This window comes from Oryctolagus cuniculus, chromosome 6 (genome assembly GCF_051225735.1).
Source record: "Oryctolagus cuniculus isolate XC-2025 breed Fujian yellow rabbit chromosome 6, ASM5122573v1, whole genome shotgun sequence".
Classification (NCBI taxonomy): domain Eukaryota; kingdom Metazoa; phylum Chordata; class Mammalia; order Lagomorpha; family Leporidae; genus Oryctolagus; species Oryctolagus cuniculus.
In genome coordinates, this window is record NC_142872.1 from 39,643,855 (window position 1) to 39,664,558 (window position 20,704).

Here is a 20,704-nt window from a genome sequence, read left to right on the forward strand (position 1 = left end):
TGGACCGGGAGGGGCGGGGCGACCCCGCGAGTGGCTGGGCTCTGCTTTGCATAGCAATGCCCAGCTTTGCATCATCAGTGCAGGCAGGCATTTAAAGACGCAGCCGCCGCGGCAGACTGTGCAGTGAGCGTGGCGTGGAACCGCCCTTCGCGATGCACTCTCCGATGCAGGTTGCTCTCCTGGTCGCCTTGGGCTTGCTCCTCGCCCACCCCGCGTCCCCTGCGCACCTTCTCCAGAACCAGGTGAGTGCCTCCTGCTTTAGGAGTTTAATGGCAGCCTGCCCGCCCCCGGGTGTGTGCGGCTCCGAGTGGGATGAAGGGGTGGCCACTGTTCCTAGAGTTGCTTCTCCGCCGTCGGGGCCCCAAACCGCTAATTCTGGGACTCTTGGTCCTTCAGCTGACCTCCAAGGCCCTGTTCAGCCCCCCGGCTCGTTTGCAGGGGTTCATCTCACTTCTGCTCTCCTGCTCTTTTCTGAGCGCAAAACGAAGGCGCCAATCCCAGGCCCAGAGATTCTGCCCCGTTGCCCTGCTCCCTGCTCGCCTCCCACGCCGTGACTTCAAGTCACTCCAGGATAAGGCCTGGCACCCCGTCCCTCCGCCTGTTCCAGTGCTCCGGGTTTTCCTGAGGGGTGGGTGGGTTTGAGAGCCGTGCAGGCCAGAGGGTCCACGCTGGCCCATCTGGTGACAAAGATCCGGCCCTGAGACCCCTCTGCTCCTTGTGGTGAGACACCAAGAGGCCAACCCCAACTCCACACCCCGCCTCTCGCCCCCCCCACCCCTTCCAGCTTCCCTGTTCACTCCACAGCACCTCATGCTGCAGACCCCTGGGAGAGGGAAGTGCTATCATTTTGAGAACTAAGCAGCTCACTCCCACGTCCTCTTTGCTGCATAGCTGGGCAAGACACATCTCTGGAGCAGAGGAGTCTGCTCTAGATCGCTTCCCTCCCTATACCCTGGGAAGCTTTGAGAGCTAGGAACAGTGCCAGATGTGCGACTCTTTTCTCTGCCCCAGTCCATGGAATGCATGCACCTTGCTCTCATCAGTAAGATGGGTGTGATGCCAACCGGCTTCTTGGAGAGTTGTGAATGAAGGCAGAGGCTTTCGTGAATGAGAGAGCTCTAAAATTGCAAGTGAAGTGATAACAGCCAGCAGGCTTGGCCTCACCGTGCCTGGGTGGCAGGCTGTCTGTTCTGCCTACTTAATGAAGGAGCAGGGGCCTGAGTGTGGGTTGAGCTTGTTTGTCTTGGCTCCAGGTCAGTCCACTATGAGGTAGGGTTTGCATGCAAGCCCTGCACTTGCTCCTCTGTGACCTGGCTACGGATGCCTTGGCACACTAGAGGGTCCCCTGCTGGCAGTTTAAGAGAGGTACTGGATGGCCGGCGCCGCGGCTCAATAGGCTAATCCTCCACCTAGCGGTGCTAGCACACTGGCTTCTAGTCCAGGTCGGGGCGCCGGATTCTTTCCCGGTTGCCCCTCTTCCAGGCCAGCTCTCTGCTGTGGCCAGGCAAGGCAGTAGAGAATGGCTCAAGTGCTTGGGCCCTGCACCCCATGGGAGACCAGGAGAAGCACCTGGCTCCTGCCTTCGGGTCAGCGCGGTGCACCGGCCGCAGCGCGCCAGCTGTGGCGGCCATTGGAGGGTGAACCAACGGCAAAAGGAAGACCTTTATCTCTCTCTCTCACTATCCACTCTGCCTATCAAAAAAAAAAAAAAAAAAAAAAAAAAAAGAGAGAGAGAGAGAGAGGTACTGGAGACCCCCACCTCACCCAGGCCCATGGGAACTCAACCAAGCTTCCATAGGAAGTGGCACTTTCTATCCTTGTCTGTTGTAACCTGTAGTCTTCTCTGGGCTCACATGATTCAGAGCCCTGATCCTGAGACTGTGGGTAGGTGTTAGAGTTTGAGCATCCGGGAACCTGGATCCTCTTCTAGCTTTTTTTTTTTTTTTTTTTTTTTTTTAAGGGGGGAGAGAGAGAGAGAGAGAGAGGTCTATCATCTGGTATTCCACTCCCCAAATGGCTGCAATGGCCCGAGCTGAACCAATCTGAAGCCAGGAGCCAGGAGCTTCTTCTAGGTCTCCCACGTGGGTGCAGGGGCCCAAGGACTTGGGCCATCCTTCACTACTTTCCCAGGTGTGTTGTTAAGGAGCTAGATCAGAAGTGGAGCAGCCGGGACTTGAACTGGCATCATATGGGATGCTGGTGCTGTAGGCTGGGGTTTTAACCATCTGCTAGCTTTAACCGGACTTGTGGCTCGGGCCTGAGTGTTAGTTAACAGGGGAGAATGTTTAGCTTCAGCCTGGGCATGTAGTACATGCTTAATAGACTCTTTGTTATGGTGCTGTATAGTGCATATTATTTAGTGCCACATGCTATGTGATGTTCACTGAGCCACGTGCTTTTTTTCCTAGTAAACTTTTGATTTGGGAATAATTTCAGACTTAGAGAAAAATTGCAGAGATACTATGGCTTCTCTGTAAGACCCCTCACCCAGTTTCTCATGTTAGTGTCTTAAATTGTCATTGTGCATTTGTCAAAACTAAGACTCCAACATCGATGCATGACTATTAGTTCTAGATTTTAGTTGGATTTCCTCAGTTGTCTTTTTTCATTTTTAGAAAGGGTTTAATTATTTAAAATGCAAAGCAACAGAGAGAAGGAGAGAGAGAGGGAGAACAAGAGATCTTTCATCCACTGGTTTATTCCCTACATACTTGCAACAGCTGGGGCTGGGCCAGGCTGAACCCAGGAGTCTGGAACTCCATGCAGATATCCCACATGGTGCAAGGCCCCAAGGACTTGAGCCACCATCTGCTGCCTCCCAGCATGTGCAGTAGCAGGAAACTGGATCTGAAGTAGAGGAGCCGGGACTTGAACCAGCCACTCTGATATAGGAGGCAAGCATCTCAAGTGGTGGCTTAACCCACTGTGCCACAACTCCCATCCCACTGCCAGTTTTCTATTAACATACTCTTTCTGTTCCAGGACTCAGTGTAGGAAATCCTGTTGCCATTGTTGTCATGACTCCCGCTCCAGTGGCCAATGAGTTTCTCAGTCTGTCTTTGTTTTTCATGAGCTTAGCAGTCTAGAGGAGTTTGCTTTGTACCTTTTGTGTATGGAATGTTAACGCTCCCATTAGCCCTATGAGAAGATATAATTACTGCCACTTAGGAAATGAGGACTTGGAGCCACAAGGGGTTAACTTGCGCGTGGTCTCTGCTAGTGAGAGTGGCTGAGCTGTCATTTTAGTCTACTTCTGTGATTTGTATCTGTAAGACCGCCTCTAGAGCTGTACCTCCTCCCACAGGTTGGCCTAGGCTGGAGATGGCAAATACACTGTGCCGGGCCTGGCCCTTGGTGGCCTTGATGGCTAATCCATCGCTCCTCTCCTCATGAGCCTTGACCTAACCGTGAAACTTGTATCGCTGCAGAGGCAGCTGGCTGGGCACTGCCATGCGGGTAGCCAGCTGGTTATGAGCCCTCAGGGCCTGGGGAAGTCATTCAGCCTGCTGTGAGGTCTGGCTTTAGTGCCTCTGCCACCCCTGCAACCTCAGCTGGCCCCCATCCACCACATGTAGCCCAGTGGCCTCATAGTGCCCCCAGCCGCTCAGCTCCGCCCCACCGCAGGCCTGGGTTCTCTCTGCCTGGCAGGTGCTTCCTCCGCGCACTCACGTGGCTTACTCCTCCTCCTACACGGGTCTCAGTGGAGCATTGCTTCCCCACCGCCCTGCTTAAGTGAGTCCCTCCTGTCCATTTCCTTGATGGCACTCACAAATCCTAGTGGGTGATGTTTATTTACATTAGACTACAAGCTCCTCGAGGTAGGGCAGGGACCGTGTCTAATTGTTTACCACCAGGGACACAGTGCCTAGCCCAGGGCTTGTTGCTCCATGAATATCTGTGGGATGAATGTGGAAGGAAGCATTTACTGGTGTCTACCCTGTCCTGCCTTCCTTAGTCACGGCATGACTTCCCGTTTGGAAGAATGGAAACCCATTCCTAGAAGCTCAAGTAAAGGAGAAGTTCATTACAGGTATACAAGGAATTTCATGGAACCAATGGCAGGAAGTGGAGGCTGAGATGTCTCATGGCTGTCATTTAGTGAGCCAAGTCACGCTTTGTGCCCGGCCTTGGGTTATGAACCATGTGTATCAGCTCCTTGGACCGGGCCTGGGAGGAAGGGGTAAACTGGCTTATACAGTGAAATTACGAGGCTGGACTATGATTTCAGCCCAGGTGTGTTTGACCGATGCTCCATTAACTCACCTGTCAGTCCAAAGCCACGCCCTTCGTGCTACCTTGTCCTGCTTTAGTAGGTAGGATAGGGTGACTTTGTCTGCTTCCTGTCCCATAGACCTGCAGAGCCCTTCATTCTTGTCTCTTTCAGTGTAGTCATCGATCTCAGGTCTGGGTGCTCTGGCCCAACTCAAAATTCATGACCCAAGACACCAAGCCCCACGACCTTAGGTGACTCAGCCTCTTGTGTCTCATTTCCAGAATCAGGCAGAACCCCAGTCCCTAGCTGGGGTCTGTGTTCCTTCTTGGTTCAGTTGCCTGTGGGTGTCTCGAAGACAGAAGTCAACTTGGACCTGTGGGACTGGCGGGTTTTGTTTCCCAAGACAGGGTGTGGGTGGGTGGTGGGAGTGCTGGTGGTCCTTTGGTGGGCAAGGTGTGAGTAGGTGGGAGGGAGTCTGCACAGTGTGGGAGGTGTTGGGTACCCCGAGGCAGGTAGACAGGATGCTGAGGAGTGCAGAGTGAGTGGTTGGACAGAGTTGCACAAGACAGGGATGGAGACAGGAGACCTGGCAGATGTGGAGGGAGAACGGGGGCATCTCTTGGGGACGGTGGAGGGTGACTAATTGGGGATGCGGCGTGAGTCACAGGAGGGTGGTCAGCGAGCCCTGGGTAGGCTTGGTGTTGTTCATCAAGCACGGGGCTCTTGTCATGTGTTCGTGTGAGTCCTGTTCCCCCCAGGTTCATGACATGCCTCCTGAGGGTGGGGCTTTGGTGCTGTTCTGCCTCCCACTGTGTTTTGTGTTTCCCGGTCCTGGATTGGACATGGAGAATGATGTGAACGGGGTCTCGGGCGGGGGCTGCAATGGTGACTCCACCAAGACCTTGCCCTGTATTGGTTTTCCAGGGCTGGCTGGAGAGCCGCAGGGAGCAGGCAGGTGGGGGATGGGAGAAGGCAGTGGGCAGAGGTAGATTAGGTGAATCTTCTGCTTTATGGTTCTGTGTTTGCTGTGTTGTGCCTTATACTTTACAGCATATTTTTAGGGAAATTTCTGTCTTCTGAGTCTTTTAATTTTAGCCCTGCCTACAAAACAGGTAGGACTGGCGTTATCCCAAGGTTCACTGTGAAATTTGAGGTTCAGGCGGGGGAGGTGCCTCACCCATGGTCACACTGGAGTCTTTCTGTTGATTCTTCTTATCTGTGGCAGTTCCTTTTGTCCACCTAACCTTTTCTCCCCTTTCTTTCTTGCCGGATTGTGTCGCTGAGCCAGCTCAGTAGCTTTTCCTGGGATAACTGCGATGAAGGGAAGGACCCCGCAGTGATCAAGAGCCTGACGCTGGAGCCTGACCCTGTCGTCATTCCTGGGAATGTGACCATCAGCACTGAGGGCAAGACTGGTGTACGCCTCGATACTCCTCTGAAGGTGAGCGCGGTGGGTCGGCCGGCAGGACCCCACAGGGCACCGCTTCGGGGTGCTCAGAAGGGTTTTGGGATCCCAGAGTCCCAGAGCAGCAGAGCACCCCCAGATCCAGAGGCTTACTCAGGATCACAGGACTGACAGGAATCTCTGATGTCAGCCCCCCACTTCCTGCAGAGGGCTGACACCAGTGGCTGATGGCTCTCATTGGGTAGCTGAGCTTTGTAGCTGTTATTTATGGAACAGACACATCAGTTAGTCAGTAATATTTAGTCACTGTGGATAACACAACTGGCTGAAAGAGCAAGAAAATAAATCAATCCCTGGAAATCTTACTGCCGAGTGATAAAGCACAGATAAGCACTTTTGACATTCTGTAGGATATTCTTTGCCTCTTTCCCCTGCAAAATCATGTTAACATGTATGTTTATTTTTAATGCATATAAATGAAATCAGCTGTGTTCCTTGTCAGTGTCTTTAAGCTCACTCCTCAAGAGATAGTCACTGGTAGCTTTTTATTTATTCTGTGAGACGGTTTAATGCAATTGTAAATATATGTGCATTTATACTAGTGGGATTATCTTCTGACGCTTGCTATGAGATTTACTTTTTGTTTGTATCATGCTATATATTCCATACTCCTTCTATGGCATTGGTCCTAGGTTGACCTAACCATTAAAAACTAAATGTTTATTTATTTATTCTCAACTACTTAAAAAGCAGAATGACAGAGACAGAGACAGCAAGAGATCGTCCATTCGCTAATTCGTTCCTCAAATGCCCACAGCAGCCAGATGGAGCCAAGAGAGCACCACGTGGGTGGGGGCCACTGTCTGCTGCTGGATTGGAAGCAGAGTAGCCAGGGTTTGATCCAAGTGGAGGCTTAATTAGCTGCATCGCAACGCCAGCTCCAGTTCAGTCATTTTTTTACATTAATTTTACATTTACTTGGAAGCATTCAGAATGTCAACAAAACAGCTGCAACTTTTTTTTTTTTGCACTCACAGAGGGATATTCATTAACAGAACAATTATTTTGTATAAGCTATATTTGGAGACAACTGAAGATGAAAACGCTCTCTTCCCCATATGAAACTGATTTTTGTGAGCACCAGGGAGAATCTGCTTTAAATTTCCATGCCAGTTTACAATCCCCAGTGTTCCAGGCAAGGATCGTGGCTATTGAAAACACCACCTGGAAAGGGCTATCTGAAGACACATTAGGTCACGTGCTACCTGTACCCTGCCCCCCGCCAAGAAAAATAAAATAATATTGTACTTTTTTTTTTTAAGATTTATTTATTTGAAAGTCAGAGTTACAGAGAGAGGAGAGGAGGCGGGGGTGGGGGTGTGTGTGTCTTCCATCTGCTGGTGCACTCCTCAATTGGCTGCAATGGCCGGAGCTGCACCAATCCGAAGCCAGGAGCCAGGAGCTTCTTCCAGGTCTCCCACGCAGACGCAGGGGCCCAAGGACTTGGGCCATCCTCCACTGCTTTCCCAGGCCACAGCAGAGAGCTGGATCGGAAGTGGAGCAGCTGGGACTAGAACCAGCGCCCATATGGGATGCCGGCACTTCAGGCCAGGGCGTTAACCCACTGTGCCACAGCACCAGCCTCAGAATATTGCATGGTTTAAAAGCAAATCTCACACAGCTTATGACTCCTTTTTTTTTTCTTTAAAAAGACTGATTTGTGTGTGCTAGAACCATCTTTCTCATCATCATCTCTTTCATCTTCATCCCTGTCTTCCTCCTCTTCCTTCTTTCTCCTGCTCTGATTTGCAGCCTGGACGACTCCCTTGCTCGCTGCACCAGGCTTTCCTGTAGCTCACCATGCAGCGGGTTCTTTGCATTTCCCTCTCAGCCGAGCAACCTGCTTTTCCCGAGGCAGCCTGTCAGCGGCCCCGTTTCTCTGCCGCGTCACCGGGGGATGGCCCGCAGCGTTCTCCCTTGATTTTTTTGGGAGATACTCAGAACAGAAAGCGGAAGTCCGAAGGAGGCCTTTTGGCTGCACGCGATCCTTGAAGTTCTCTTTTTTGGTTTCCCCTTTGGGAGGGATTGAAGTTCTCATTCCTCTTTCATAGCGAGCTTCAGCTGCCTTTGCAACATCTTCAACTTTTCACGTCTCTGTAGCAGCCAGGGACTTCCCCTCTCCGAGCAGTTCTTGGCAAACCGAGAAATTGGCAGAAGCTTCTGGGTGCTGCCTCTTATGCTTGGCCTGGCAAATTTGCACAAAGGCTGACGCTTGCCTCTCAGCTTGTCAGGATCTTCTTTGTTCCTGCCTGGTTACGTCTCCTTGCTGGACACAGGGTTGCCCGGAGCCTGTCTGGCTCTCCCTTGTCTCTGTGGACCTAAGTGTACTGTGATGGCTGTCAATCTCCTGATTTTTAATTGCCAGAATATTCTGTTGTGCCTCTCTCAAAGTTTATGTACAACAAATCTGTTGTTGACCTTTGCTTTGTTTCCAGGGCAGTTTTTATTTATTTATTTTGCTATTATAAACAGTTTAATAGAAATTATCCTTATCCTCACCCTTATAATGCCTCCTTTTATACTTTCCTGATGGCCTGGGCACAAACGTTTTAAGTCTTCCACTGTTGCCAAAGTGCCTCCAAATATTTAAATCAAATTATCCCCAAGCAGCAAGGAGATTTTCCTTTGTTTTGCACACTTACTGGCACTGAGCATTGTCTGAGAATCTCTGCCAGTCTTTGGCATGTGGGAGTTCATTTACCTTTTGTAATTGCTTTGGGAGTGACCAGTTTGTCCCTCTTCATTGCCTGCCTTGGGGGTGGGTGTGTGAATAGTTGCTTTCAGAACAATAAAAGTTTTTTTTATCCACTCAGCCTGGTCCGCATATTCTGCATCCACGTTTTCAACCAACTACAGGTTGGAAACATGATGAGCGGAGGCCTCTTACCTGCTTATTTCCTACCCGGTGCAGTGTAAGGACTCCTTCTGTAACATTTACGTTGTTTGGGTATTATAATAGCCTAGAGGTGACTTGGAGTACACAGGGAGATATGCGTGCATTGTCTGTGACAAGGCCATTTGAGGCAAATAAAAGAGTAGGACATCTGAGGACGCTGGTACCCTGGGGCTCCTGGGTGTGGATGCGCAGGGACAATTGTGTCCACTGCAGAACCACTTGTTGGTGTGCTGCACTCCAGTTTGAACTCCCCCCACGCTGTCCTGTGCTTATGTGCCCTGCAGTCTGGTCCTGGTCCATGTCAGTCTGGGACCGGTTTTGTATGAGAGCCTCTTGATTTGAATGTGTGTCCCTGTAACACCGTTTGACCTGGCTCAGCACAGTCCTTGTCACGGGGGTTTTTCTTGAGCAATAACTGAGTTAATCAGTGAGTGTGGAAGGAGCTTTGCACAGGGCCTGCTCAGTGCACGCATGTGGTTTGGGAAAGGAGAGAAGAGTCACATCCGGTTGTTAGTGTCTGCCACAGGCCCAGGAGAAGGTAACCCTGGGGCCTGTGCCACCATCATGTCATTGCTGGGTCACAGTATCTCTGGGATTCTGCAGCAGAGAATCTCCAAAAATTCTGTGATGAAACTTGTTGTTGAATTCACCCAAGTTTTTCAATTTACATACCACTATTTTAACATTTTTATTTAAAAAAATGTAACAGGCATATAAAAATTGTGCATATTTATTGGAGACTACGTATACATTCTGTGATATCCAATCAAGGTTAAAAAAATCCATTCAGGGTAACTATATTTATCCTTTCTAGTATTTAATATTATAGTAAAAGCATCCAAAATCCTATTTTTTAGATTTTTTTAAAGATTTATTTATTTGAGAGGCAGAGTTGCAGACAGAGAGAGGTAGAGACAGACAGAGGTCTTCTATCTGCTGTTTCATTCCCTAAATGGTTGCAACTGCCAAAGCCTAGCCTATCTGAAACCAGGAGCCAGGAGCTTCTTCCGGGTCTCTCACATGGGTGCAGAGAGGCCCAAGCACTCGGGCCATCCTCCACTGCTTTCCCAGGCCATTACCAGTGAGCTGGATCTGAAGTGGAGCAGCTGGGACTCAAACCGGTGCCCCTTTGGGAGGCCGGCACCACAGGGGAGGCTTAATCAACTATGCCACAGCACTGGCCCCTCTAGTGTTTGTTAAACAGAGAAATATACAGCATGTTAGCGTTATCTACAGTTATGCTGCTGTGCAGTAGAACCCCAAAACTTCTTACTGCTTTCTAGCTATAACCTAGTACCCCTCAACCAACCTTTCCTCACTTCTTCCCCCCGCTTCCCTGTCCAGCCTCCGGTAACCAACATCATATCTTTAACTACTATGAGATCACTTATTTTTCAGACTCCACGTATGAGTGAGATCATTAACACTTATCTTTCTGTGCTTGGCTTACATCACGTAATGACCTCCAAAAACATGGAACAACCCACGAATTTGCGTGTCATTCTGGTGCAGCTGCCATTCTAAACTTCTCTGTCCCATTCCAGTTCTTTCTCTCCCTGTACATAAGTAAATAAAAGATAAATAGCAGTTCTGTGATTAAAATGTAATGCAGGCCGTTATCGAGGCAGCGGAGCTGGTGTGTTTTGCCCTGGATTTTGCACATGGGGTGGGCAGTGTGGCTCAGTGGGTTGAGTTGCTGCTTGGGATGCCTGCATCCCTAAGAGTCCCAGCTACTCAGCTTCTGGTCTAGCTCCCTGCCAGTACACCGGGGGGTGGGGGGCATGAGTGATGGCTCAGGTACTTGAGTTCATACTACCCACATGGGAGACCCGGATAGAGTTTCAGGGTGCCGACTTCAGCCTGTTTCAGACCTGGCTGTTGTGGGAATTTGGGGAGTGAACCCGCAGATGGAAGATTCTTCTGTGTCTCTGTCACTCTGCCTTTCGAATAAATAAATAAATCTTAATTTCTAATTTATTTTTTAAAAATTTTAAAAGATTTTATTTATTTGAAAGACTAAGTCACAGAGAGGTAGAGACAGAGAGAGAGGTCTTCCATCCACTGGTTCACTCCCCAGATGGCCGCAACAGCCAGAGCTGCACTGATCCAAAGCCAGGAGTCAGGAGCTTCTTCTGGGTCTCCCACGCAGGTGCAGGGGCCCAAGGACCTGGGCCATCTTCTACTGCTTTCCCAGGCCGTAGTAGAGAGCTGGATTGGAAAGGGAGCAGCCGGGACTAGAACCAGCGTCCATATGGGATGCCGGCGCTTCAGGCCAGGGCTTTAACCTGCTGCGCCACAGTGCCGGCCCCATAAACAAATCTTAAAACAACAGGAACTTGTAACTCCTTTCAAACTCTTTCTTACCAGGTGATATTAACTGTGGAGAAGGAAGTGGCAGGTTTCTGGATCAAGGTCCCCTGCGTGGAACAGCTCGGCAGCTGCACCTATGATGACGTCTGTAACATGCTGGCTACGCTCATTCCCCCTGGGGAGTCCTGTCCAGAGCCCCTGCATACCTATGGACTCCCCTGCCACTGCCCCTTCAAAGAAGTGAGTACTCGGGCAGGAGGAGCATTGCCCTGTGGCCAAAGAGAGAGGGTTTGCACAGGAGGGTCACTGCCTCCTCCCCGGCAGATCTGGATGTCCCTGGATGTGGAAGTCGGCATGACCTATGTGGAATTGCTTGTCTCTCGGGGGCCTCAGTTTTTCCATCTGTGAAATGGGAGACTTGAATTTAGAGGTTATCTCCAGCACCCATAAACTATAAATAAGCCTTAGTCTACGCTGCTTGGGCAGTCTCCAAGCACGTGTGGCCCTCAGCAGACTGGGAGGGGTGGCTCAGGGCTCCATCCTAGAGATGTTCCAGGGAAGAGTGTCCCCACTCTGGCTCCCACTGATCTGTGGTCCCCTGCTTTCCCACAGGGCACCTACTCACTGCCCAAGAGCGAGTTCACCATACCCGATCTGGAGCTGCCCAGCTGGCTCAGCACCGGCAACTACCGCGTTGAGGGGGTCCTCGCCAGAGGCCAGGAGCGGCTGGCCTGCGTCAAGATCGCCGCCTCCCTGAAGGGCAAATAGCGCAGCATGGCCACAGCACGTGAAGGGGGAGGAGCAAGGTGTCCTCTTCCTCCATCTTGTGTTTACCAAGGCTCAATTCCAACCCTCTGCCCCGTTTCTAGCCCCTCTCTGCAATGATTGCACTACCCTCACTGAAAATCATTTTGTACCACTTGGGTTTTTGGCTGGCGCAATCTGCCCTAGCCCAGGGAGGACGTGTTGGGCAGTTCCTGGTGGCCCAGGACACCTGCTGGGCTGGCCGCCTCATGGTCCAGCCCACCCTATGGCTTTCCAAGAGTCTCATTCATTTCCAAAGCAGTCATGGGCTGGGAACCCGTGAGTCTGGGGAAACTCAGTTCAGACTGACCCAGGTTGGCCTCCTGAAACCTCTTGGTGACTTTCTCCCTTTTTTTTTTTTTTAAGTCACTGACTTAAAAGCAGAGAGAGCATATTAACATTTTTCATTCTACTCTAAACTATTCTTACAATGAAGGGGCTAAAATAGTTGCTCTTAGTCTCCTCCTCGCTTCATTTCTGTGATTAATATCCTTTCTGAGTTCGTCCAGTTAACACTGGGGCTTGGTGTATCCTGGAGAAGACAGCAGGTGGGGCAGGGAGTCCCTCAGGGGAGACAATTGGGAATGTTTGACGTTGGAGATCACTTACAAACACAGGTTCCTGTAGGGCCAAGCAAGGGACTTCAACGGGTGACAAGGACCACTGGGAACATGGTGCATTGAGACCCGACTTCCATTTCTCCTTTTTGGATAAAGCCAAGACCTCCATTATTGCACACTCTTGTGATACTCCTTACAACACACCAGCACACACATGGGGATCCAGGGCCGCTGAGGCCCCGTCTCTGCTGGGAATGCTGGCAGGACAGCCCATCAGTCCATGGGGAGCGCCTGCTCTCCAGCTCTGCTCAGTGCCATAGAAGAACACTGTGTGCCCAGCCAGTATTGCCAGAGAGGCTCAACTTTTTGCCATTGGAGAGGCCCCAAATCCAGATTTTTATATGAAATCTTACCTTTTAAAATGTTAGCAATTATTATTTTTAAAAAGTGTACAGCCCCAGGGGCCAAATGGATGTTTGCAAAATGCAGTTTGCAACCTTGGGTCTAATTGTATGGCCTTGTTCTTTAGTCTAAAGCACATCCTGTGGCACCATTTCTCCCCTCAGAGGGGTCCAAACGCACAGTGTGTGGTCTCCAGGAGAAGGCTTGTCCAGTGCTGGTGGAGGCGCGGGCTGTGTCTCAGAGCCCTGAGCTTCAGGGATCACACGACTGCCTGCTTCAGCCTCAGCGACCCACCAGGGACTGGGAGAGCTGCTGAAGAGTTGGCACCAGCAGCGGCTGCTCTGTGGAGCGGGGTGTGGCAAAGAGGCAGACTTGGGTCAGGCTGCCCATGGTGCCCACCGCCGCACTGCACCACTATGACAACTTGCTGAAACCTAGAATGGCAATAAACCTTTTGTACTTGCTGAGAAGTCCTCCTTGGTCTTTGTGCACACCGCTGATCACCCCGCGGGGTTTCAGAAGCTTGGGTGCAGTGGGTGGTCAGAGGCCTTGTTGCAGTGCACCAGTGAGCTGATGCGGTCCTGGGGATGCGCTTTTTGGTCTCGTGAGTTGCTCGTTATCTCTGCTTCTTCCTGTTAATCACCTTGCAGGGTGAGTCTTTGGTTTGCTCTTCTGTGTTTCCCTTACGAGAAGTACAGTCTTTTCCCCCTCTATTGGATCTTCTAGCCTGGTTTCACATTTGTTTCTTTAATGATTATTTATTAGAGAGAGGGAGGGGTTGGGGACTCCCATCCACTGGTTCACCTCTGAAATACCTGCAGTGGCTACGGCCAAAGCCAGGAGCTACGAACTCAATCCAGATCTTACTGTGGGTGATAGGAAACCAATCACTTGAGCCATCCCTGCTGCCTCTCAGGGTCCGCATTAGCAGGAAGCTGAATCAGGAGCCAGAGGACGACATTGAATCCAGGCTCTCTGGTGTGGGATGCAGGCATTTTAATCACTGGGCCAGATGCCCACCCCTCAGAGTTGTTTTTGGGTTCACATTCTTGGAGGGAACTTCATCAGCTCAATTAATCTTCGTTTGCCTGCCATGCCAGGTGTGACTTTTGGCAGCCATTGCACTGCCGGCAATTACCCTTGAAGACATGGGTAATTTGTCCAGCAAGACGAAAATGCACACGCACAAGGTTAGCCGTATTTAGCACTGTGCTTACAAATATTGAAAACAATGTAAATGGTCATATGGGAAAAAATGGCTGAATAACCCATTTGGCTTAACCACAGGCTGGAGTATTATTTAGCTCTAAAAAGGGAATGAGGAAGAACTCTACCCGCTGATACATCAGCATTAGCAGAAAGGCCAGGACACAGCTCAGGAGTGCTCAGCCCCGCACACGCGCACGGGCTCCTGGACCGAGGGGGAGGGTCTCGGACAGGGATAGGCCAGAGAATTGCTGTGTAGTCAGCTCTGAGACAGAAAGGTTGGGGGAGATCAGTTTCTCTGACCCATTTTGGGGAAGAGAAATTCTAGTTCCTTTGGCTTGCCTTGGGAGTGGAGATAGGAGCCAAGAACCACGGATGAAAACCAATACCTTCTAAATGATTAAATTCAACCAGGATATGAAGAGAAATCAAAATGAAGTGCAAACAGTGGAAAATGAGTGAACCATATATCAAATAAGTAATGCAACCACACTGGAGAGGTGGGATACTATACAGCTGAAAACAAACGAACTGCAGTTAAATACTGTAGTCTAGTTAGTCAATTTGTTTCCACAGGAGTAGGAGTTAGCATTCTACACACTTAGAATTATTTAGGATAATGAAAGCATGAGAGGCATATAATAAATAGTAAGAGTAACAGGATATAATCCATTGAATAAAAATACACAATTGAACTCCATATGAAACAGAATTTCAATTAAATGTAGCAGGAGTTATAGAAAAAAGTCACCATTAGGCAAACGCCACAGGGATAATTGCTACAGAGAAGAAACATCTATGGATGCTACAAACACAAGGAGAAAAGAATTTTGCAGGATTGCACAAGATACTAGGCAGGGGAAATAGTCACTTTAGAGCATAGAAACCTGTAGCCACCACCTTAACCAAGTGGTCATGTTAACGTCACCAGTAACAAGCCATGCTGATGTTGAGTACCTCCTGAGAGGAGCATGAGCATCTGCATGGTATTCTTGTTAAAAATGTGTCATCTTTGGGCTGGCATCGTGACGCAGTAGGGTAAGCCATCAACTGCAATGCTGTCATCCCATCTCGGAGCATGCATTCAAGTCCTGGCTGCTCCATTTCCAATCCAGCTTCCTGCCAATGCGCCTGAAAAGCAGTGGAAAATAACCCAAGTGCTTAAGCTCCTGCTACACACATAGAAGACCAGGATGGAGTTCCTGGCTCCTCCATTCAAGGAGTGAACCAGTATATGGAAGATCTGTTTTCTTTTTCTGTCATTCTGCCTTTGAAATAAATAAAAAATCTTTCAAAAAAGTATCATCTCACTGTAATCATGAGAAAGTATCAGACAAGCCCAAATGGAGAGACACTTTACAAAATAACTGAGCAGTACTCTTTGCAAGTACCAAGGTCACAAACAATAAGCAAAGATGGAAGGGCAGCCACAGGCTGGAAGGGAACAGAGAAATAGGATGAATGAGTGCACTGTGAGATCCTGATGTGGATGCCGGATTAGAAAAAGGACCAGAAATGGGGTTTCACCGCTGTTGCTTGGTTTGATCACTATACTGTGGTATATAAAATGTTAACAGATGAAACTACATAGAAACATTTTTACTGCTGGCTATGGTTTGGATACAGCTTGTCTCCTCCAGATACATGCTGACATGTGGTTCCCAAGGTGACAGTGTTGAGAGACAGTAAGGCCTTTCAGAGGGGATGAGGTCATCCGCGCAGCTCCGGTAGGACTGGATTGGGTATGCGGCTGGCCTTGTCATGTCTCTTCGGCAAGCACCCACCTGCCCTTCCACCAGGAGGCCCTCATTAGAACCCAAGCAGCACGGGCTCCAGGCTCTGGGCTTCCCATCTCCAGAGCTGCAGGCCAAAACAAACCTGTATTCCTCACAAGTCCCTCAACCTCAGCAATTCTCTCATAGCAACAGAAAATGGATACATTTTTGCAACATTAGGGGCATCATACTATTTTCTGGATGAATTATGATTTATTTAACCTAATATGGGAAGTTTGTTTCTCATGATTAGAAATGATACAGACTTGGGACTGGCGGATGGCGCAGTGGGTTAAAGCTCTGGCCTGCAGCGCTGGAATCCCATATGGTCGCCGGTTTGAGTCCCAGCTGCTCCACTTCTGATTCAAGTCTCTGCTATGGCCTGGGAACACAGTGGAAGATGGCCCAAGTCCTTGGGCCTCTACACCCACCTGGGAGACCTGGAAGAGGGTCCTGGCTCCTGGCTTCAGATAGGCCCAGCTCTGGCTGTTGAAGCCATTTGGGGAGTGAACCAGCAGATGGAAGATCTCTCTCACTCTGTCTCTCCATCTCTGTCTTTCAAATAAATAAATAAATCTTTTAAAAAATATACAAACTCTCCTTTTGCATTCATCTTTGCAAATACAAAAGATTCTTAGGATAAATTCCAGAAGTGAAATTGGTAGATTAGAGGGTTATAGTTTTTTAAAAAAAGATTTATTTATTTATTTGAAAGGCAGAAATAGAGAGAGAGAAGGGAAGGGAGGAGGGGAGGGAGGGAGGGAGAGAGAGAGGGAAAGAGGGAGAGAGAAATAGAGAGAACAAGCTTTCATCTTCATGTCCCAGGTTGAAGCCAGGAGCCTCTTCCAGCCAGGCGGGTGCAGGGGCCTAAGTACTTCGAGGCCATCCTCCACTGCTTTCCCAGGCTCTTTAGCAGAGAGCTGGATTGGAAGTGGAACAGCTGGGACTCAAACCAGAATCCATATGGGATACCAGCACTGCAGGCCAAAGCTTAACCTTCAATGCCACAGTGCTGGTCCCGAGGGTTACACATTTTAAGACTTACATTTTATAAAATGGTCTTTAAGAAAAGCCATAGCAAAAGGGACGCCCCTGTTTGCAGAGTTTAAGGCTGTTTTCAAAATTCTTTCCAAGACTAAACCAGTATTTAAAGATGCAGATCAACAGTCTTTGCACATGACTACAGAATCCTTCTGCTCGTCCCCATCAGCCTAAATTAGCTCTAAGTGGCTTTAAGATATCAGAGAAGGAAAAAACAAAAAGCAAAGTTATCTCCTCCCACTGAAGAAAGTCACTCCTGGAGGCATTAACAGGAATCTAGGTGTCCCTGCCAGACACACATGGCATGGAAGATTACTAGAAAATACATTGTTATCCCTCAGCCAGCTGCTACCTCCAGGGCAACAGAGAACTAGCTGATGGGAAACTTGTTTGTTCACACACACGTGGTTAGAGGAAAAATTAACTTCTTTTTTTGACTTTCAGAGTGTCAGAGTAGAAAGAGCTCTTAATAGTCAATTAATCCAACTCTTCACTTCACAGCCAGGATGACTGAGACTGAGACTTTGGGGAAATTGCCCATTGCCCCATAGGAAATCAGCCCAGAGCTCGAGTCTGGACAAACGACTGCTCAGTTCTGGTTCTGCTCTGTGACTCTTCCTATCAGAATAGCTGACCAAAGCCTGCTTCCCTCAATGTATACTCTTCCATATCTGACGCTTGAATGGTAGCCCTGGCACTAGAAAGTAAACAATTTCTGTTACATTTACACTTGGTCAGTTTCTAGGATATTGGGACAAATGACATCTTTAAAAAAAGATTTATTTATTTGAAAGGCAGAGTTAACAGAGAGGGAGGAAGAGACCATGTGCTGGTTCACTCCCCAAATACTGCAAAAGCTAGGGCAGGGCCAAGCCAAAGAAATCCATGCAGCTCTCCCACGTGGGTGACAGGAGCCTGGAAATCCATTCAGCTCTCCCACATGGGTAAGTTGGGCCAACTTCCACTGATACTCCAGGTGCATGAACAGGAAGCTGGATTGGAAGTGGAGCATCTGGGACTTGAACTGATGCTCACATGGGATGCTGCCATTGCAGGCGATGGTGTAACCCATCGTGCCACAGTGCTGGCCCCCCAGTGACACTTTTCTCCCAAATGAAGCTGATAATAAGAATGGTTGAATAGGATTTTGGATCAGAGGTACAAAGGCCACAGAAGAAATCCAAAACCAAAACAGGCGTCTCTTGAGAGGCATCCATCCTAACCTACGTCTTTTAAATATTTTTCTTGGAAAGATAAAGAAGTCACTAATTAAGATAGAGATGTTGGGGTTTGATGAATATATATATAGCATCCACATGGCAGTCAAACAGGGATGGGAGGTAGGGAGTGCTGTTAGAATAAAAATAGAGAATTATGCATAGACCCCTGTGGAGTTGGCTATGGAATGGTTGACGGGTTGGATCAAATCATAGAGGGCTTGGTATGTCCCGAATATGCACCCCAAAAAGCCTAGGATGCTGATCATGATGTCCTTTGCAATGGTGGCACAGCTCAGATCCTCAGAGTAAAAGGTGGTGATCTCCAGGAGGGGCGGGATGATGAGGGCCAGGGCGCTGCTGCTCACGGAGCCCACCAGGGAGATGACCAGGTCCAGGCGGGGGATGAGGATGGCGGAGACACCTGCAGAGGAACTTAGGGTCACTGAGGGTTCCTGCAAGAAGGGAGCTCAGAAACCACTGCTTTGGAGCCCTACATTTCCATATAAGCCTGAGAGCCCGGGCAGTAGGTCAGGCACTGTGGCTCTACACTGCCACCACCCCCACTCTTTTTTTTTTTTTTTAAGACTTATTCATTTGAAAGGAAGAATGACAGAGAGAGAGAGGGAGAGAGGGAGATGGGGAGAAGAGGAGGGTGGGGGGGAGAGAGGGGGAGAGGGAAGAAGGCGGGGAGGGGGGAGACGAGGAAAGGGGGAGATGGGGAGAGGGGGACAGAGATTGTTTGTGCATTGATTCATTTCCCAAATGGCTGCAGTGGAACTGCATAGGGGTCTCCCAGGTAAACTGCAGGGGCCCAAGCTCTTAGCAGGGAGCCATATCAGAAGTGGAACAGCTGGGACATGAGCTGGTGCTCTGATATGGGATGCCAGTGTTGCAAACAGTGGCTTACCCTGCTGCACTGTGCGGCCACCCCCTCCCCTGCTCCAACCACCAAAACAGATGCTCTTCCTTTCCTATTTCCTAGCGGATTTTACCCATGAACTACTTGCTGGGAGACTCCTCTACCACTCAGCAGTTACAGCCTCTTCACTGTAGATGGGGGAATCCAGAGCTCTGGAGGGCACTGGGCTTGCCTACTGTCACCCGGGGCTGAGATGAGAATCCCCTGGGATGCCTGACCTAAATCCTCTCCAGTGCAGCCCTTCACGTACACTGAACAACTTGCCATGCCATAGCAAATCAACAAACGCTTGCTCCTTATGTAAACACTGAATCGAACTTTGTTCTCTCTGTATCACAACCTTTCTTAGACAAAAGGATGGATGGGATCTCAACTACTAATTGTCCTAGATTTAAAAGGATCCTAGTAATTAAGTAGTATATAAAATAGGAAGGCTGAGACAGGCATTTGGCCTAGCGATTAAGCCTGGGTTAACCACAGGTTGTGGGTTCGAATCCTAGCTCCAGCTCCTGATTCCAGGTTCCTGCTAATGGTGGACCCTGGAAGGTAGCAGAGATGGCTCAAGTGATTGGGCTCCTGCCACACATGTGGGAGACATGGATGTGTTCCCAGCTCCTGGCCTCAGCCACCCTGATCCTGACCATTGTGGATAATCTGGGGAATGAATTCACTTTCTTTGCACATCCCAAATAAAAATTAAATAAAGTCGCATACTCCCCATCTTTTCTATAAACACTCTTAAATCTCCATCTCTTATATATACTGTGAACATGGATTTTCCTTAGGAAATCCATGATTTTGATAATGTTTGAATGTTTGATAATGTTTGAATGAATCCATACCTGATATAATTTTAAACAACCCTGTGATTTTTCTATGGACAAATTGGAGGAAACATGCTCTAGAAAGCATCCATACCAGTTTTCTGGGTCCTTAAGAAGGCATCGCCTCCTTCTGAATTACTCTGAAATACCCCATCAGAGCAGGAGGGACACTCGCACTCTCACAGCTGGGACAGCTGTCTGGCCACAGCTTTCCTCCATCAGCGGATTAAGAAGCTGCTTACCCGAGGAGGTACAGACAGACATCAGCATCTGTCCCCCTGGAGGGCTCACACGGAGGGGACAGGGAAGACATTCAGGGATAGCTATAATGCAAGGTGGCCCAGAGGGTACCCAACGGGGTCCAGTTGTGGCCATGCCTACCTACCCCCAAGAGCCCTGGCACAGCTCCCCATGGCCCAGGCTCCTCAGGAGCTGCCCACTCTGCACACTCTGGGACCTCACCTCCCATCTCTATGCTTTTAGTTCTCCAAAGGGGCCAGAGGGCTGGCGCTGTGGCACAGCAGGTTAAAGCCCTGGCCTGAAGCGCCGGCATCCCACATGGGTGCCAGTAATAGTCCCAGCTACTCCACTTCAAATCCAGCTCTCTGCTATGGCCTGGAAAAGCAGTAGAAGATAGCCCAGGTCCTTGGGCCCCTGCACCCGTGTGGGAGACCTGGAAGAAGCTCCTGGCTCCTGGCTTCGGATCAGCGCAGCTCTGGCTGTTGCGGCCATGTGGGGAGTGAACCAGTGGATGGAAGCCCTCTCTCTCTGTCTCTACTTCTCTCTGTACTCTATCTTTCTAATAAATAAAATAAGTCTTAAAAGGGGGGGGAGGGGGCCAGAGACGAATATTTGCTTCAGATCTGGCACAGCTTGCTCCCTACACATGGTGTATTCCTTACTGCTCTGTCTACCTCCTGCTCATCTTTCAGTTCTGGGCAGGACTCCCTGACCTGGCCCCGGCTGTTACAGGACCCTGTGACACGAAGAGCATTCCCTGCACTTGTGACCTTACTCACTGTGTAGTACCATGGCAGATTTCATCAGACCATGCTGTGATTTTCTGTCC

General features: G+C 49.4%; 2 protein-coding genes and 1 non-coding gene across 21 annotated transcripts in view; 1 reads left to right on the forward strand and 2 right to left on the reverse strand.

Moving 5' to 3' along the window:
• Positions 1–118: 118 nt before the first annotated feature.
• Positions 119–13,120, forward strand: GM2A (ganglioside GM2 activator). Its single transcript, XM_002710320.6, has 4 exons — positions 119–242; positions 5,502–5,654; positions 10,942–11,124; positions 11,497–13,120. The coding sequence occupies exons 1-4, from the start codon at positions 153–155 to the stop codon at positions 11,650–11,652; spliced, it is 582 nt and encodes a 193-aa protein (XP_002710366.2). The 5' UTR covers positions 119–152; the 3' UTR covers positions 11,653–13,120.
• Positions 10,042–10,152, reverse strand: LOC127490850 (U6 spliceosomal RNA). The gene has a single exon (XR_007919242.2). It is a non-coding gene; the product is annotated as a U6 spliceosomal RNA (small nuclear RNA).
• Positions 12,732–20,704, reverse strand: part of SLC36A3 (solute carrier family 36 member 3) — a 29,830-nt gene continuing 21,857 nt past the window's right edge. For 13 of the 19 annotated variants that reach the window (XM_089336131.1, XM_089336118.1, XM_008255279.5 and 10 more), the window contains one exon: positions 17,564–18,313. In XM_089336131.1, the coding sequence (XP_089192257.1) occupies positions 18,045–18,313 (269 nt within the window). In that variant the 3' untranslated portion in view covers positions 17,564–18,044. Of the gene's footprint in view, positions 14,988–17,563; positions 18,314–20,704 lie in introns of those variants that run through there. The other 6 variants (XM_089336127.1, XM_089336126.1, XM_089336120.1 and 3 more) reach the window with 3 other exon arrangements.

What these genes read in the sequence shown, in the direction of transcription:
- GM2A (XM_002710320.6), top strand. Translation starts at nt 153, where the DNA reads ATGCACTCTCCGATGCAGGTTGCTCTCCTGGTCGCCTTGGGCTTGCTC. An exon ending in GCCTCGATACTCCTCTGAAG is followed by an intron (nt 5,655 to 10,941) that starts GTGAGCGCGGTG and finishes CTTTCTTACCAG; the next exon opens with GTGATATTAACTGTGGAGAA. An exon ending in GCCACTGCCCCTTCAAAGAA is followed by an intron (nt 11,125 to 11,496) that starts GTGAGTACTCGG and finishes GCTTTCCCACAG; the next exon opens with GGCACCTACTCACTGCCCAA.